We start from the raw sequence: 19,826 nt of genomic DNA on the forward strand, positions 1-19,826 counted from the left end.
AAAGGGGTGATGCACACCCCTCAATCCCCCTCTGGAGCCACTTATGCAATGACATGTGTCAACACAGTCAGCGAACCCTGACCACCTGATCCCCATCTATGTCTCAACCGAAAAGCATAGTCGCCATGTGTGGCAAGCATGGGTTGCTGAAGACCTATTCTATCCGGGATCTTCATCGATGCTACAAAGAAAGTTACAAGAACTTAGGCTTATAAGAGCTTCATGAAAATGGGCACCAGGACAAAAGCAAACAAAAAAACCAAAACCACATTGTCACATGTCAGTTTGCTGAAAGTTCTTCTTTTTGGTAAAAAAAACAGTGAGAAAACACAATGCTGTAATCTGTGACAAAAACCTCGGCATGACTGACACAAACCAATCCCTAAGCATCATTTTCAGAGTGAAATCTTGTTTAGTAGACAATCATTAAATGAGATTACTGGGCTCAACAGAACTTTATTAGATTTGGGCTTTGGCATACAGCTCATGCTGTAGATTCATTCTGTGTAGGGAAATGATCTAATTATACCCCAGTTAAATATTGACTGTAGAACACAAACAAATGACTCTTCTTTGTCAAAAGCTACTGTTTATTTACAAATACTGAAGTCAAACAATATGACCCCTTCTTAATAAATAACACATACATCAATCTCACATATCCACCAAATATACTGTCTATGGAAGTACTGAATCATTCTGTCTATCACACTGTAGTTCATACACTTCCTCAGTCGAACATGGAATAAAACATTACCAGTAACATCACTAGTAACAGCACAACACAACATTTGTGTCTCACATGTTGACTGTGCGAGACAAGCCGAGTGTAACATCTGACACCACAGGTACAAAAAGGATGACAGCAGGGAGGAGTTCAGATGTTTGATGTCTGATATAAACACCGAGACACCCCCTAAAACCCACATCGCACCTCCGCAGGGGGTAGTTCAGATGTCTGATGTAAACACTGAGAAACCCAATAAATCCAACTCTGCACCTCAGTTGTGAGAAGGACATGATGAGACAAACGGTTTCAAAACAAATCCAGGCTCTGAAGCTCATATATATTCAGAATTCTACAACTTGGGTTCCAGGTCAAGTTCTAAACAAGAAACTTTGCCCTTAAACCATGCTTCTGCCTATAGTTTGGCATAAAATGCATTATATCTTTTCTTCAATGTGTTTGCTTGTGTCTGAGGGAACAGGACATTAAAAGTTGTTGAGTTTTAACCACAGGTGGTCTGATTAATGATTTAGGGTAAATATACTTTCTGTGTTCTTTAAATGTATTTCCACTTAGGTACTGCATAAACAAAATATGACATTAACATAACAAATTTAAAGATTTTAACAGAAAGGATAATTCTCACTAAAGGGTTTTGTGGTTCATGTTAAACAACTCAGAGAAACAAACTCCGTATGATGGTTAACAGTTGACACCCACCTTACCCTATTCACGACCTGTGACATGTGTGCATACCTGTCACGTACATTAACAAACACTGACCTTTCTGACCCAACATTGCCGCTCTAAGAGGTTATTGGCTCCCTCCCTCTGCAAGCAGTCTGCGTTCTGCTGTTCATTTTGCTGACGTTTACAGAGAGTCTCTCATACAAATGCATAAAATCGGTGATTTACAATGTGATCCACATCCACTTGTAAAGTTTGAGATTGATTGGACTGTTGGATGAAGAGTTATTTACAGAAAAAAACCCAGGTCCACATGCATTTCATGGCAAACTATAAATTTGGATATACAGTGGAAGCTGTCTAAACCGGCACTCACTGGGACTGGGGAAATAATCTGTTTTAGACAATGTGCCGGATTGCAGAGCTGATAATAGATATACAAGCCACAAAATGGACTTGGATTTTATGCCGGTGTTGACAACTTGATGGATTAGACAGATGCCGGTTTTGACAGCTTCCACTGTACAATATTTGTCCACTGATACTTCTCCTTCTCTAGGAACTTTATTTGTCACACTTACAGCAGAAGACATTGTTGAGTGAATGCAGCTAGTCTGCAGGTTATGCTGGTAGCCAACAACGAGATGCTCTGGATGTCCACTAATCAGACTTCTAGACTTAGGATTCTGCCTATCCTTGATGTATCGAATATACTATTGTGTTTGCTGGGCTTCACTGGTACCATTTACATAGTGTTAAAAAAAAGCTTAGCAGTTAGGTTTCACAAAGCAAATTGTCAAAACTGTCTTGATGTGCAGTTCACAGATGATATAGGTGAGCTACTATTTTCACAACACTATCTGAACTCCTTGGGTATATCAACTCGACTTCCATAGTTAAGTGTGAACAGAGATGGTCCTGGTCGTATGATCCTTGCACTTCCGAGACACTCGTCCCCCCGGTAGAACACAGCATACTGCCCAGCTGTTATAGCTCGCAGGGGCAGTTCAATACTGACAATGAGGCAGTTGGAGCCAGACTGGGTAGCTGTACAGCGGATTATGGGGTGCACGCTCTGGAAGCGAAACCCTGCTGTGAACATGTGATCACTGACAAGTTCGGGTGGGATTCCCCTGATCCAGTGGGGCGGTTCAGTGAAGAGGGTCTGGGTGTACAAGGAAGGGTGGTCGGTTCCTGGTGCCTGCAACAGATTCAGTGATAATCATACACATGGTTTGTGGTCTAGTGAGTGGAGTGCTGCACTCAGATATATGGTGCTGGGTGCTAGGTTTCTGGTGCCTGTAGTAGGCACCAGATGTAGTCAGATGTAGGAAGATATAGGAAGATGTCAGTTCCAAAAACAGTGAGTGAGTGAGTGAGTTTAGTTTTACACTGCATTCAGCAATATTCCAGCTGTATGGCAGCACTCTGTAAATAATCGAGTCTGGACCAGACAATCCAGTGATCAACATGAGCATCAATCTGTGCAATTGGGTCCAATTATATGTACCAAGCAAGTTTGCAAGCCTGACCATCTGATCCCGTTAGTCACCTCCTACGAGTTGCCTTTTATGGCAAGCATGGGTTGCTGAAGGCCTATTCTTCCCCAGACCTACACTGGTCCCCAAGAACAGAGTCAGTGATAGTCAGATATAGAAAGATGGTTGGTTTTTGGTGCCTGTAACAGAATCAGATATAGGAAGAGGGGAAGAAAAGAGGAGAGAGAGTGTGAGAAAAGAGAAAGATGAGGGATATTAATAGGGTGAATATGGTAGATACAGAAATACCAGAAATGCAAAAAGCATTTCTTACCAAGCAGACTTTCCCTGCTTTTATCTAAGTTATGAATAACATCCTCTAATTATACATGTTTTTGTAATGACCTGGTCATTGTTGAGAAAACATCAAGCGAGTTGGCCATAATGCTTACAGGTACAGGACTTCAAAAGAGAAATCTTGTAACTACTTGATAGCAGTTTCTTTTCCTTGTTTCATGACATAGTGTTTGCATCTCCATGATTTGATATGATGAAGTCAATCACCAGAAGTGGGTATCATAGTCATGCTCAGTCAGTCCCAACACTACTCACAACTATCACATCTTGAGTGCGAGGATGAAGCTCGGAGACAAAGTATGGGCGGTCCTGTCCAGCTATCTGGGCCCTCTGTCCAACTGTCCAGTAGTGAGTGCCTGTGAACGTTCAACCATTGTTTCACATCTACATGTTTGTAGACATCCTACCACTGATCACTCAAGAACCCCATCAAAGTACATATCATCATTTTTTTAGTTATCTTTCTTCTCCTTGTTAAAAAAACTTTAACAAACCCAAACAAGTACGTGTTTCAAAGATCAACGCAACACTAGCAAAACACCATCTTCACAAATGCGAAGATACACAGATACATAGTCTTCATTTTACAAACTAGTCTGAACCTCAAGGCAAGTGAAGTCTCCATATAGCAAGCTCAGCTAGTATGAACACTTATTTAACATTACTACATGCAGTTGTTACTAGCTCTGCCCATAGACAGGATTTAGCTTACACCTGCTCAAAGGTGCTTTGTTTTCCCCTCTATCATTGGATGTCAGTCTCAAATGGCACAATTATCAATCTCAACTCCCTGGGGACCATACAACTCTTGTAGCCACTAGGTGCACTGAGGTAATGTGACTTTTAATCTAACTTGGGGGGGGGGGGGGGGGGGAGTCAAACAATTTACACAGATAAATGATTTTCAACTAAAACTGTCTTTTTTTCTCAAAATTCTAAATTCTAATTCTAAAGAATTATTGTGTGTACTTTCTGATCAGTTTGAAATCAGAAATGAGTGTTACATTTACTATAGTATTGAATTGTGTGGTTTTGATCAGTGATTTCACTGAATCTGGAGCGATGCAGTGTTTGTTTTTTATGTGTATTTTCACTATACACTGTGACATTTATAGGTTTTCCACGTAAGGGGGCACCCTGTCTGACCACCCAATCTCATTAGTCACCTCTCTCGAGAAGCATGGGTTGCTGAAGACACATTCTAAGCTGGATCCTCAAAAGTTTTTCAGAAGGTACGTCACCTTTATGATATCCCATGACTTTCCCTGTTTCCACGTGAAGGAACCTGCCCTTCTTTGGCTCAATATACTGAAAAAACCCACATAATTCTAAGTGAGAAATACACATGCCTGTCTGACTACACAGTGAAAAATGTTAAAAGTGAGAAAATGTCATGCACCAATAGCGTACGAGCCTAAATTTGCCATTTGTTGCTATTTGGAGTACACATCCATTTCAGTCTGTGGACCCTAAGAAATTAAGCATTTTGTTAAGTTTGTTCTTAATTGCACTGTATATTTTGACTTGGCAAAGGGTTCATACATAAATTCACAAACAGATTTAAATCATTTTAGGATCCTACCCAAGAATTACAAACTATCATTCTTGGCACACTTGTTCAAACAAACAGTCCAGTAAATTTTGTATTGGTTTGTCACTGTTGAATATTCTGTTTGAACCAAAACAAACATTCAATATAAGATAACTCTATGGTTACTGACAGTAAATATATCATATTCAAACTGGATTAAAAATATTCTAAAAGAAAAAAGATGTTCCTTTTCACATACTATCCCTGTGACAGGTATTAATTAGAAAAATAAATGTAAATCAGTATTCAGGCACTTCTTCCATTTTCAGTGCCTGTGAAAGCAGAATATAAATTTCAAGTACTTCACAACATGTTCAAGACAAACCTCAATGTCAAGTCTTTTTTGCAAATACTATAGGCAGCACCAACCCTCAACAAATGACATTTGTCAATCAATATCCAACAATTATACACCTGTGATCTTGTTCTGGTTCTCGGATATTTTTCTATGAGACCCAAGTTAGTATCAGTAGTATATTACATACCTCTTCGATAAACTTCTGGAAATTCCTTGTACCAATAAAGCAAATACCCATACTCTGAAATCAAAGATCACTGAAAGTCAGGGAAAAATTCACATAAATACATGTAACTAAGGTCATTTTTCTAAGGAAAAACACTAAGTTACACAGCTGGCATAATAATTTGGCCAAAGATGCTTGACTGACTGTTTGTTGTTAAAAGCTGTACACATCAACATTACAGCTGTATCACAGCAGTCTTAAATAACTGAGTATGGACCTGATAATCCAGTGATCAACAACATGAGCATCGATCTATGCAATTGGAATATATGACATGCCAACCAAGTCAGCAGGTTTGATCACCCAATCTAGTTAGACGCGTCTTACAACAAACATGGGCTGCTGAAAACCAATTCTCAGTGGATCTTCATGGGTCTTGCACAAAATATGACATATCAACACAATGAGAAACTATCACCCTTTCAGTGAGTTAGTAAGTATGGCTTTATGTGGCTTGTAGCAATATTCCAGCAATATGGCTGGGGACACCAGAAATGGGCGTCACACACAGCACTCATGTTGGGAATAGAACCCGAGTCTTTGGCATGACATCAAGCTCTTTAACCACTAGACTACCCACTGCCCTCACACAATTCCAACAAACATATGTTTTATCAATGATTATTAAATGTGAAAAACAGAGGCATAGAGAATTCACAGAGAATAACAAAGGATACTTACTTCCTTTTTCTTAGCGATTTTTTCTAAACCTGCATTACATGCAATTTTCTTGACAAATTCTTTAGTGAGATCTCCTATAGGAAACAAAGACCTCTGCAATGCACTCTGAGAGATTTGTGACAGGAAAAAGGTTTGGTCTTTGGTGTTGTCAGCAGCTGTCAACAGCTTCACCCCTGCATGATATAAAATATGTTGATATAAGTACAGGTTTGCACCATGATTGGTGACACAATTACAGAAAAATGATGGGTGTTACTTTTTCCCTAGATCATTTATCACGTACATCAGTCAGACTATAGGTGTCTTTCATCATAACATGAAGTCACATTTTCTAGACAAAGACATCACACTGATGGTGCTTATATTATATACCAAATATATGAAACTGAAAAGTAATACAAATCCAGACTTTCACTAAATATCATTCATACTAACATCCATTACCACAAAGTGTTCAAACATGCATCCAAGGTAAGTACAAGTCAGCCACTGCTGTCGACACTACAGTGACTACAGTCTGTTTGAGATAAAACGATGCTCATGAATTATAATCAAACACATAAACAAGTAGACATAAAACAATCAAACCAATGCAACGTGCAACAGAAACAACAGACCAACTCTAGAAAAAAATGAATAATTGTTGTTACAAAAATAAAAAAGTTGTTCAAGTTGGTCTGTTGTTTTTCTTGCACTCTGCATTGGTTCAATTTTTATTTGTCTATTTGTTTTTGTGTTTGACTGCAATCCATCGGTATCATTTTATCTCAAACGGATTAGTGTGTATTGCCACACTAATTAGTCATTCAGAATAACAATCTCACATGAAAATAGTAATGGTTTTAGGAATGTTGCAACAGTTATTTTAGTTTGTGTTTGGAAGCATTTGAACTTGCATATGATAGCTGTGTATAAATCATCAAATCTGGACAACAACCCCCTGATCAATAATGAGAATGAAGGCCAATGCTGTCTCAAGAACGAAGACATGCAATCTACTAAGTCAGCAATCCTGAACACCTGATGAGCAAGGTATCCTCTCACAACCAGCATAGCTTGCTGGGAACCTATTCTAGAGGGGAATCCCTACAAAGGCCACTTTCAGTCTGCTGGAAGTCATTAAAAAACAGAAGAAAACCTGAAGCATATTCTAACATAAAAAGAAGTGGGATGAGAGTCTAATTTTGGACAAATAGTTGTTCTATCAATGAAATTTTGGAACACTTTGGTTTTTTGGCTATAGAATAGCCAAGTACAATGTGGTATACTAGTCTTAAATGCTTGCTTTTTACCTTTAACTGGATCAACTGTTTCAAGGTTGTACCCACAGGACGTACGGGCATAGTGACCTGTTGCTATGGCATCAGCTCCAAGTCTCTCAAAAGCATGTTTAAAAAAGGCATCAAATTTGATCACCTTGTTACACATGATGTCTGGATTTGGCGTTGTTCCGCTTTCATATCCTTTTATCAGTTCACTGGGATGATGATCAATAAAAATGTAATGATTAAATACAACTAACAAATCAACATAATGATGACGCTTTTAGCATGAAATGATATCATTTTAAAAATCAACTGAAAGTTTGAAATCAACCATGACTCAAATGGTATCAAACAAGAATCTCTGCACTATGTCAACTACAGTTCACATTAAACTACAATATAGTCATATGCGAGAACTTTGCATATGAAAAAGATTATTAACCTAAAAATAAGCATCCAAAACATAAATATATAACTTAAAAGACACATTTAAGAAAGTACATAATAAACTTGAAAACTGAAACAGAAACACTTTTGCATACCATTTAGCAAAATGAAACTATTGAGATATCTTTTCCCCCCAGACAGTTAAAGAAAATAAATATATCTTCCACTTATTATTGTTCTTATTTGTTTGTACACTTTCTAGTTGATTGTTTTGTAAACAATACACAGTATCATGTGACTGCTTGCTTTTGATAAAGACACCTCATCACATCTGTGGTATAAAAAGATATGATGCAAGATCATGGTGGCCAAGACTCTGTAAACTTGATTTTCTACCTTGGTCACTATACCGGATGATACCTTTCACTTTGAAATTGGGGCTAATGGTCAGTATGCACGACTTGACTTTAAATGAAATTCTATTCTTGTCAGAGGAAATCAGCGAGTCAGGGTTAAACACCATAGGTTATATTAAAACTGGCTTAAAATACATCTGCTTTAATGCAAAACATATCTGTTTGCAATGGGATTTTTGGAAGCTTAAGAACATATGTTATTTGTGCTCATTTCTCCATTACCACATGAATGACTGCAAAACATGTCACTAACTCATTAATGGCGACTCTATCATAAACACAAGCCATCATCTGGGTATTTACAATGTCTCAGAGATGCAACCCACCTCATCAACATGAGGATAAACACTGATGAACAAAAACATATGAAGTCCGAAAAATTAGAATTTGGTGATATTAGAAAATCAGAAACAACTTGGCGCTCTTGATTTTCGTGTTGCAAATTTTCAAAACTCCTACCTAAATACTCCATTCCAGTATTCCTTGACAAAGTTGACCTGGTGAAGAGGTATTTCGAGATGTTCACAAATCATTTTGGCGTCTTCAAAATCAGCATCAGCCAAACACTTTCCAGTCTCATTGGCCACATCCCAGTTCCTCATGAAGAGTCCATGAACATCATATCCTTCATATGAGAAGTAAAGCATTTCAATGACTGTCAGTCGTAAGCAAAAATAAATTACCTACAAATCGGTCTACCCAACAGATCCAGATGAAATTGAAAACTTAGGTTCAGTTTAATTACCTTAGCACATAAATTCATAATTTACTGTTTTCTTCAGTTATTTACACTTGACCTCCCTCCGTTGATCATTTGTCACAAGCAACCTTAAAAACAAGATAAAAACATCTTCCACTGAAAAAACCCAAACCCAAATGATACACCTCGTCGGTCATTTTCCTTAGCTAGATTTATCTAGCACAAACTCACGTGGATATAAATAATCGCTTTGAGTAATTCCATTACCTCTTTTCTTTAAAATAAGAGCCGCCATCGCACTGTCAACACCTCCAGACACTCCAACTATAACCTTCCGTACAACAAAGCCTGACATTTTCATGTTTCTATTAATTCTGACCACTTCAGATAACAAATCTTACATAGGTCTAACGGTTAACATTCTAGCAGACGCCATTTCGACGCCATTTTAGGATCCATTGTTTGGCTGTAACAGCACATTTTATTGGTTACTGTGATTATGTTTATCCAATCAGAATCAGCGTAAGTAGAAGTTTTCCTAGGTAGTAAAAGTCGCTTTCAATGGACAAAAATATGCCTAATGGTCCAATGAAAATGATCTTTGCGAAAAAGGGGCGTAAAATTGTTTCCCCGAAAGAAGAGTTCACTTTTGTTAACGTTGTCTCCCGGAAATAGCTTACGACAAATGTTTATAATTGAAAACCGCAAAATTAACGGCACAAGCAAATAAGGTTGATGATGAACGAAAGCAGTGACGGTGGAGCTGTCGGACAAGAAGATGTTCATCGACTGCTCGAACATTTTTCTAAAACAACACACAAAGTTAGAGCAGGTGACATGAAGGTACGTTTCAGGAGTGAATTGATCATACATGATGGTCACTGAGACGGACGTTCTTGTTTAGGCTGTTTTCGATTTTGTTGCAATGTACATTTCTGTTATAAAGCGTCAAGCTGAAGCGCTCAGGGTAGCTGATGTCGCTATGATAAATTAGCACGTAATAATACACAGTCAACTAGATTACTGTCCAAGAGTTATCCAGAGTTAACTTAGTTGACTCTTTCTCTCACTTCGTAGATCTTGAGTGACTTTACGATCATCATTTATCAGGAGAAGCTTTGGTACCTTTTGTTATCTTGATCTCTGTCCTTAGCCCATGGACCCCCTGCTTGATGAACCCCATTATAATTATTATGTGTAAGTAAACCTTTCTATTAAAGAAGGGGGTTCCAACCTATACACAAATGGGATTTGACTTCCTTGCTTGTCAAAGCTATGTTTCAGTGTAAAGCATTACAGTATTCAAGTACATTCCATGGAATATCACAAAATTGACTGACCAGTTCTTGATGGAATTAAGCCATAGTGTAGATAGGGATAATCTACAACAGGGATAGGTCACTCACTTGGTTTCTTTACCATTTGTACTAATTTAACATGTACCTCATCATGCTTAATTTAACAATGAATGAATGAATGAATGGCACGAATTATATGTTAATGAATGAAGGAAATAAAGAAAATGAATAAAAGAATATGTGAATGAGTAGTATAGGGAATAGGGGTTTTGGCTCACTTTCAAGAAAAGTCTCTACAAAGCCTTATTTAGTAAATAAGGCTTTGGTTGGACCCTTAGCTCTTGCTATTATTACCCCTACTACAAAAAAGTTGGCGTGCCTATGTCACGTGTTGGTAGGAGGTAACACTGTGCCGTACGGTACGATCAATAATTCTTCTCTTACAAACCCCCTACCCGGCCCATCCCTCAAGTAGTACAAGTTAGGTTCGTCGGCTTTCATATCCACTTTATCTTTGTTGTAAGTTTTGACTGACCATATAGGATCGGTGGCTCGCTTACGGCTATCACCCTCGTGTTCCCCCGGCTGGTATAGATACCTCACTAGGGCCCTATCTGGTATCTGTTTCTCCTTCCCACGCAATGGAGCGGCCGACTCTGCAACTATTGATTTTAGTTTGATAGCGTCTGCCGGTTTCTTACCGGTGAGACGGGTGACTTCATGGTTGATTGCCGACACCACCTTGGGTAACCTCGTGACCCATTCAGTCGATCGTTTTCCAGGGGCGACCATCTCCCTAGCATACTGATGGCCGAACAAACGCTCAGCCAAAGTCCTATTAAATCTCTCAACTATGGCTTGGCTGCGATGGGCTCCGGCCGTGCCACGCCTGACCTTTGTATCGTGTTTGGCTAGCAGTTGTGACACGGCACCCATGAACTCCCGTCCGGGGTCAACTTGCAGCTCTGTTGGCCACGTCAGCGGGCTGCGTTTGTATATGCGTTCGAACCCTCTGGCTACCTGAGCCGAATCTTTAGTGGTCAAGGGTTCGGCTTCCTTGTAACGACTGGCTACGTCCACTACGGTTAAGGCATACTTGTACCTCTTGTCGTGGGGTAGGAACAGTAGGTCTGCCTGGTGAACGCTATTAGGTATGTTAATACCGAACCTCCTTCTAGGCACGTAGCGTGGTGCCGGCAAATAGATCTGCCACAGGGCTTGTTTTTCAAGCCACGCTTTGGCTTCCTCCGGGGGTACTCGCGCTATTTTAGCTAGCTTATCTACTGCGCTAGCTCCTTTCCAGTACCCACGCGGGCTGTAGTAAATAGCCTCAAATTTTTTCATGTCCATACGCGTATGTGTTTATCCCATCAATAGCTATCCAACGTTTAGTGTCCATAGGCGACAGGGACGTCTTGTTTATAGTCAGTCCGTATATCTTATGTCCATCACTTCTAAGTGTGTTCATTTTATGCCTAAAGGTACGGGTCTTGAACAGGGCTTCCTTGAATCTGGCGTGTTTGATGTGTTGTTTCACCACATACTTCTTAACCCCCTTAGCCTTCCGGATCTCACTATTGTCGGCTTTCAGTATGGAGTACATCTTAGGTCTCAAACCTATGTACTCGGCTATGGGCGTGCCAGCACACTCGTCCTTCATGTTACCTAGGACCTTTTTATTTACCGTACTGTGTATGGCATGGGTCTTAGGGTAGTTGCTGGTGTCGTATAAATCGAGGTGTTTTTTCATGTCCTCGTACACGTCCTCGGTTCGAATCTCCATCAGCAGGGAATCCGTGTCAGTGTACAGCACTTCACACCTGTCACCGTACTGTTTCTTGAGCTCGTTGTAGTAAAAGTCGTACATCAGGTGTTTGGATAAATCGAGGATGCTCATCCCCACGTAAACAGGCCGGTTGAATTTTATGTGGCTTTTCTTCATGTGTAGGGCAACCAGGTTGTCTGTGAATATCTTACTACGGTTGAATGCCGGATTGGCTATCAATCTCCTGAGCTTGTCTTCCTCACTCGACCGAACCAGCTTCACGGTCACGCGTTTCCTCAGGTTCTCCATAGTCTTACCAAACACCGAGTTGTTCATGAGCTTGTAGAGATTTTTCTCAAAATCACTGGTGGCTTTTTTTCGTAGGTCTGTGTTCATTCTGATGTAGGGCTCCATCCATGGGCTCTGGTCGAACATGAGCACCCTGTGTATTTTGGTCAGCCTCATACCCAACGACAGGTACAGCTGTAGGTTGCGATAGTGAACGATGTACTTGGTCTTATTCATTAAGTTAGGCACAAGTTTTTCAACGTCTGTCACACGCCCACCTAACAAGTTATGTTGGTACTCAGACATCCAGTCTGGGTTAACCCTCATACGTTCGGGGGCCAGGGGATAGCTGTTGTGTGATGTGTGTAATTCCTTGGTATACTCTAAGTCAACCTCGAGGATATACCCTTTGTTCGAATCTGGTGCAACCCCCATAACATCAACGTGGGGTACCCATTCGAATCCCCCTGTAGGTAGATACTGGCTCATGGCCCAGCCGTACAGGTTGTTTGCGTCGAGGTAGAGAATGTGATTGGTTGGCTTGTTAGGATCGTAACCTTTCACGTATTGATTATTTGCTTTCGCGTATCGTTTGGATGCCATGGAAATCCCACCTCGCAAGCCTTTCTCAATGAATAGGTGCATGTCGTAATCTGTGAGCAATTCCAAATTAACTCCGGTCTTTTTAAGCAAGGCGTCCCACGACAGACCTGGGCTGGTGTAATACCATGCGGGGTCGAGTTTATACTGCTTGAAACACGTCCGCCTAAACGTCTCAAACACGTCGGCTAACAGCAGTACATCTGTCCTCAAGTACAGGTCGTGATAATCACCCAGGTTCTTACAACCCAGTTTATTCCATACGTTAGTCGCGTGCGAGTAATCATCTCGTGAGACGGACGCCTCATTCAGCTTTCTATAAAAGCAGTCAATAGGGGGTAGTCTGGTCTCGGTGAACTTGGCCCAACTATCCATGTACTCATAGGGGTACACACCCTTCCTCATAAGCAGGGGTCTAGTCTCGGCGTCTGTGTATCGATCGGTGATAGGGAAGGTATTGTTGGCCTTGACCAGACTGTCGAGTGACAACAGGAGGAACTGAAACGAGTCAATGAACCTAAGTCCGTTTAAGCTGAAGGAGATGTATCTCTCCATGTTGTTGGGGATGCACGTTATATTACCATCGATTTTCGCGATGGCCTGCATGATCAAGTGTGAGTCGTACCCTCTCAAATTGTGAAAGACAACGGGGATGTTTATTGTCTTAGGGTTGATTTTAAGCTTGAGATTGCACGCGCTGTGAGCGGCGCCTCTATACTTACCAGTTATGTGGCAGTGATCTCTCACCGAATCACCGTTAAGTGGTGAGTCACAAACGTGACAGTTAGTGCTACTAGCGTGAGCTAGCCTGTCGACTCGGGTCATACGCATGGGAGCGATTCTATACAATGCATTCCTAATAATTTTTTCTTCCTCCTGCAAACACTTTAGAAACCTTTCAGCCGCGTCAGGGCCCCTATATACTACCGGAGCTTTCGTTTCCCCGTCACAACGGACGACAATGTATCCAAACGAACAGGCTTTATGCTCGGTAAAGCTACCACTGGGGGAATCCCCACCCACAACTAAGGCTTCGAAGTCGGCGTATATGATATAAGGCACAGACATTTGGTTCTTGTGGTTACTGAATTTTAGGATATTATCACCTTCCTTAGGCATGTCGACTCGTATGGCCGTCTGCCCCACACCTTGGCAATCCTCCCGGTGGGATTCTAATAAATCAGCTCGACTGAAACCGTGTAGGCATCGTACACAGAAGTGGGTCTTTCCTTTGTATGCCGATTGGTCATACAACAGCCTGCTAAAGTGTTTTATCCATGTGTAGTGATACTTGTCGCCTCGCTGGATCATGAATATATTGATAACTTGGCGATCCTTCACCGGGCTGACCCTGTGTACTATTGTTGTGTTACCTTCGTGCCCAAAGACATTTATAGCCAGATTATTCTGTTTTTCTACTTTAGTGATCTGGGATATGGGGGTGGGTTCATCTATACCATCCCAATTGAGCCCATCATCTTGGGGATAGCTAGAAAGCCTATCTGAATTAGCGCCAGCTGGAAATAAGGCTGACCTGATAGCTAACCTCAGGCAATCGTTTCCTCTATTCTTAACGTTTACTATGGCATGTTTGTTCCTATAGTAGGGAGGCAAGGCTAGGTATGACCCGCCTCTGAACGGCACGTAGTTAGCTATGTCTAGATAGACATTATCGATTTTATCTACAGCCCACCCGGACCCCAAGTGTGTGTAGCGTTCTAGGTATTCTCGTATCTGCTGAAAACTGGTATCGATTGATGCGTCAATGGTCTCTGTATGTGTGACGACCTCTTGTTGACCTCGGAAGTAAGGCTGAACATACTCAGTGGCCCCTGTGGGGCCCCCAACCTGCTTATCGAGCGACATTTTCACTGTGATCTGAAACTTGATACTTCCTAGGTTATTTAGTTCCTGGTTGACCTTATCAGCTATCAGAGGCTTGATATCTGTAATGTCTATGTTTCTATCAACGTGCATGCGCCAACCTCTCAAATAGTTGCCTACAGCGCGCTCAGTGCGCACGAACTGTAGGTCAATAGCTCTATTCTGTCGTAATAATTCTACAAACTGTGGTTTTCTCATACGGGAATACCCGCCTAAACCCAAATCGTGTGCCTCGGCTTTCAGTTGTTTTACAGTGGGACGTGCTACGGGGGCATGTGATAACAATGCTGTTAACCCGGCTCTCCCCAGGTTTGAATAACCCGTGTATCCAAGCTGTTTTGCTTGAGCTTTTAATTGTGTTACCGTAGGAGGGGTTTCTAAACCTAGTAATCTCAACAATGCTGACTTCCGCATTCGAGAATACCCGATCACACCTCTCTGTTTTGCGACCCGCTTCAGCTCGCGCACAGTAGTCATAGTGTTTACACCTAAGAGAACCAATGTCTAATTGGTTCACAGTAAAGGGAGGTAACCCTTAAGTGGCTGTTTCACGCACTGGAGTCTATCTTGAGCAGTCGCCTACGTTCTTTTATGTAGCCTTTTTTATTCTCGTAGATGAGTTGATGTCTGACTACGTTCGCTCCGTGAGCTTTACATAGACAGTAGTGTCCTTTAACCCCGATACCACTCACAGAACACGTGTAGTTAGGACTTCCCATATGGAAACAACAGAACCCCTGATTCCTGCATTTCCTACCACAGGCCTCGGTCTTCCCCATAAGTATGTATTCGCATCGGTATGGAGCGGGTCTCATGTTTACTTATATAGGTATTTTAATTTAATTGCTTAGCAACCAACGCAGTAGCTGCTATACCCAACACTATGAAGCCCAGTTCACGATTCATTTGTCCCTTGGATGGTGTGTAGTACTGAGCGAGTGTGGGTTTATTGAGCGGTTCCAATCGTTTACCAGTTAGTAGGTAGTATTCTTTCATTGCTTCATCGACATCGTTGAATGTTTGAACGGCATGGTTTTCTCGCTGGAGTTGTTCGTTAATAAAATCGATCCTCTGGAGACGTTTTTTAGCGTACTCGGCCTGTGCTCTTTGTAAGTTCTCAGTAGCGAGATCGTGCCGCTTCCTTTCTTCCTGTATTTCAGCCGCGTGATCATCTCGTAGTTTCGAGAAGAGGAAATTACTCCCGGAAAATGCCAGGGCATTCACTAACGCCCCACCGACCATCATAGCTATCGTGGCCATCCCTATATTTATTTCATTATATTATCAGGTATGATCCCTTGTTTTACTAGGATGTCTTTTGTGGCCATCGCCATACCAAGGTTCATTATGAGCATACCCATATCCTGCAGGTTGAAATCTAGCTTGATAGTTGGTTGTTTAAGCACCATTTTAGTCAACCGAGCGTACCCTACTGCTAGACTGGCGACCACTGTGGCGTGGTATGCGTCGTTGACGAACGTTTTCCCCTCAGACATTATGTATATGATATAAAATATTAAAATTATAACATGATATGCGGGTCGACGGTGGGGGTACCCCCCACACCCCCAACAGTGGGGGTTACCACCTCAGGTACCACCTCACATCCCTCACGTGTATATAACCACGAGATAGCCAAGGCAGCAGTTACGCCTACAGCCAACAACAGTCGGGGGTTGGTCACTGTAATAATTTTATGTTGGTTACACCACCGTTTTTTACCGGCAGCTACTCTCTTAGGATTCTTCTGTCTGGTTACTGTTTGTGAAGGGGCCACTTCCCCCACTGGTTCCCTGGTCTCCTGTGAAGGAGTCACTTCCATCACTGTTGGGGGTACCTCCACTGGGGTTTCCTGTGCAGCATCCATCTATACTATTATTATTATTCTTTCTCTCAAATTGACAATGTTTTGCCGTGATAATCGCCGCCGTCACTGGAGCCAACAACATACCATATTTGTGGTACAGCCCGCAGCTGATAGAGCTCAGGGCGTGTTCGATAAAAGGGTCTTTCTCGAGGTCCTCCCACAGGTAAAGTCGGCGCTCTGGTGGAATGGGAAGGAAGTGTGATACAATACCGGTGTATATCTGGGTCATAGCCGATCCTATTGTCTTTGTCATTTCTGCTCCGAGCCGGGACTCGTATCTAGCGTACAGCTTATCGATTTCTTCGGCTGACATTTTGTGAATTTTATCCGGGGTGTAGTCTCCAAAGTAATGTTTGGCTTTGCCGCCAACAGCCAACGCCACCAGTTTCTCTCGCTTATCATCAGTGGGGCCTGCCGGCGGCGTGGGGGTACCCCCAGGTACCAACTGTTCGAGCAATTCCTCACACTCCATCTTATAATATAACAAGTAAGATTTAGTTTTAACTATATAATACCCGATGCAGACAAAACACAGAGAAATGAAGGTTAAGTTGCACACGACAAATACTTCAAATATCATAGCTATATGCTTAGCATTTGCTTAGCTTTGCTTAGCTTTGCTTAGCTTTGCTTAGCTTTGCTTAGCTTTAGCATACTATATATGCTACTGGTTGGTCGGTCTTGAGCACGAGCTTAGCGTGTTTAGTTTCAGCGAGCTGTTTCTTCACCCGTTCCCGTTCTAATTTACTCATCACATCGTTCTCTCTCAAACACTCCTCGAACGAATCCCTGTCCTTGCAGTGAAATAAGGCCACCCATCGCGTCTGCTCCCTGAGGTCTTTCAACACCGAATTGAACTTCTGCGTTAGCACCCAGACGCTGTGATTTGCATGCCGGCCGGAGAAGGCCAGGTACGATAGCATGTCTCTCTTTTTTGTTATCTCGCGATTAGCGCTGCAGTCGTCCAGTATAAACAGCGTCGGTTCCCCTTTAAATTTCTCGTGAAGAGCTTTCAACCAGTCCTGCAGGCGTGTTCCAGGGTCGATTTTGTGTACGTCCGGGTCCGTCATCACCCAAGGTCGCGCGTACGTTTTATTCATGCTCAGAGTAGGGCACATGATAACGATGTTATCGAACACATCCTTGTAGTAACCCTCCAACATATCCAAGACGAAAACGCCAGTCTGCCCGCACACTATGGCGCAGTGTGGGTCAGTGGGGAGGTAGGGCAGTGGGGACTGTTTATTGTTGGGGGGTGTGGGGGGGTACCCCCCATCAGTAGATGGCTTGCACGAATCTCCCATTGTCTATATTAAGTTGCGCGTCCATAATAACATACAGATATAATTTCAACTTACCAGCGGGTTGAGCCTTCTTAGTAATCTGGATGGTTATCCCTTCGCTGCCGTTATCTATACGGCGCCCGCTACCGTGCAGTTTATCATCATCCGTGGATCGCATGTCCAACCATAGGGCGTACTTGGTGGTCAGGTATTCACCGATCTGCACGGAGCCTAGGTCCAGGTCCTTTGTTATATAATGTGAGGTCCCCACTGGTAGCTTTTTTATCTCATCCCACTGCTGGTGTGGTCTCATACCATGACTGAACAGCTGGTTGGGCACACCCTCGATGGTCACTTCCACCTTTTCAATCTCGGGGTTGAAAAACTTCTCACTGTCCCTCCGGAATGGCTCGTAATCCTCCACGGGAACGACCAGGATACCTTTCATCGATCGCGCCGGCACGTTCAGGTTGATATTCCACACAGTGTCGCTCTTATCTCGCACGACTGATCTATGTCTCAGTACGCGATCGTACAGGATAGCCATCTTCCCAGAGTACTGGCTTCGAACCTGCCTGGCCAGCTCCGGGCTAGTGACCATGTCGAACTCCAGAGAGATGTTGTCTATGGCATAACTGGCCTCATCACCGTTCGGCGTACTCACTACTTTGCTATAATCGTTAAACGTGAGCTCGTATTCGAGCCTATCACCCAGCGCGGCCTGGTAAAACGGCGCGTGTCCCGTGAGCAACTCGAAGTCGAGCGGCACGCAGAATCGATTCCCGTATGCTCGAGCGATGGCCTTTTCACCGTCCGATAGCTTGTCTAGCTGGTCTGGCGTGAAGGCATACCCTATGCGCGACCGGGTTGATTTGCTGATACCCTGGTACACATCATTGACTCGTTCTCCCTCGCTTTTCCAGAGATCCCCGTAGCAGTGAAACACGTCGCTGTCGTCAATACTCAGCACTTCGTTACCGCTGATCTTGACGGTCGTTTTCTTGATGATAGCTCGACCCACGTTCCGCACTAGCTCGCGTTTGTCGTTGTCGGAGGTCAACGTGATATTGAACGCCAGTCGAACAGTGCCTGGTACAATGAGGTCATTCTCACCAAGGTTTGGAAATCTAACCAGCAGAGTTTGATTCTGGTCTATCTTGCTGGGATTGTTGGTGATGGTCACCGACTGGCGCACGGCTCTGGCGCCTAATGGCTCTCTTCTGAAAGGATCTAATTTTCTACTGTACATTGTTATATATAAATAAAATATATTTTAATACTAATGGATGAAGACATAGATATGACGGAGATGCCGGGCGCTAGTGCCAGGCATCTGATGAGCAGGAGACCTCATTTACTAGTTCACCATTGAACCAAGAACTTTTGGCAACAACGGTAGATGATTATTACGAAAGTTTAAGAAGTGATAAATACTACGTTGATCCACAGGGCCGATACCTTGATAATTTTTTTATTGATACAAAGGGTGTTCTACGCCTTAAGTCTAAACCAGAGGTTGACCTCGTTAACAAGCGCAATAAAAAACCACTGGCCTTGTCAACTCTAGCCAGACGCCATGGTGTCGAATTTATCCGTGAACATCTAAACATGCATGATTACGTTGGTGCAATACCTAAGGCCGTTGTTGAAGATCTGCAAGCTACCAGATCCCACCTCACCACTAGAGATGAAATGACACCACAGCGTGCTACAGAAGCCTCGGACAGCATAGAAAAACTGTTGAGCACCTACTGGGACAAACCGTTACCGGGGTTTGACTTTCCGGTAAGGGAACTGCACGGCTTAGACGAAGCCGTGAAACGCGTGCGTGGAGAACTCGTGAACAACATGGGGAAACTGAACGAAATCGATGAGCACATCGCTAAGGAAAAAACCAAACTCAACGAAACTGAAAACGATGATATGAAGCGTCGTATCAATGAACGACTACGTGATTTAGAAGACGAGAGACGTACACGATTGGAAGCCGCTTCCTCGAATCGTGAACAGCTTCGATCCCAGATCAGT

At 42.5% G+C, this 19,826-nt stretch overlaps 2 protein-coding genes across 4 annotated transcripts in view; one reads left to right on the forward strand and one right to left on the reverse strand.

Moving 5' to 3' along the window:
* Window positions 1-572: 572 nt before the first annotated feature.
* On the reverse strand, window positions 573-9,278 carry LOC137296015 (mitochondrial tRNA-specific 2-thiouridylase 1-like). 2 transcript variants are annotated; one of them, XM_067827642.1, is made up of 8 exons: window positions 9,081-9,278; window positions 8,573-8,738; window positions 7,338-7,522; window positions 6,046-6,218; window positions 5,326-5,379; window positions 4,491-4,557; window positions 3,505-3,605; window positions 573-2,615 (listed from the first exon to the last, which is right to left on the reverse strand). In XM_067827642.1, exons 1-8 carry the CDS (start codon window positions 9,172-9,174, stop codon window positions 2,271-2,273), a joined length of 1,185 nt encoding a protein of 394 aa, XP_067683743.1. In that variant the 5' UTR covers window positions 9,175-9,278; the 3' UTR covers window positions 573-2,270. The 2 variants fall into 2 exon arrangements, with proteins under 2 accessions (XP_067683743.1, XP_067683742.1); XM_067827641.1 differs by having other exon boundaries at window positions 4,416-4,557; window positions 9,081-9,273.
* Window positions 9,279-9,446: 168 nt separating this feature from the next.
* Window positions 9,447-19,826, forward strand: part of LOC137296191 (myotubularin-related protein 14-like) — a 47,686-nt gene continuing 37,306 nt past the window's right edge. Inside the window, exon 1 of one of the 2 annotated variants that reach the window (XM_067827910.1) lies at window positions 9,447-9,656. In XM_067827910.1, coding sequence (XP_067684011.1) covers window positions 9,549-9,656 — 108 coding nt within the window. In that variant the 5' untranslated portion in view covers window positions 9,447-9,548. The remainder of the gene's footprint in view (window positions 9,657-19,826) is intronic. The other variant, XM_067827911.1, reaches the window with a different exon arrangement.

Source organism: Haliotis asinina, chromosome 9 (genome assembly GCF_037392515.1).
Source record: "Haliotis asinina isolate JCU_RB_2024 chromosome 9, JCU_Hal_asi_v2, whole genome shotgun sequence".
Lineage (NCBI taxonomy): Eukaryota > Metazoa > Mollusca > Gastropoda > Lepetellida > Haliotidae > Haliotis > Haliotis asinina.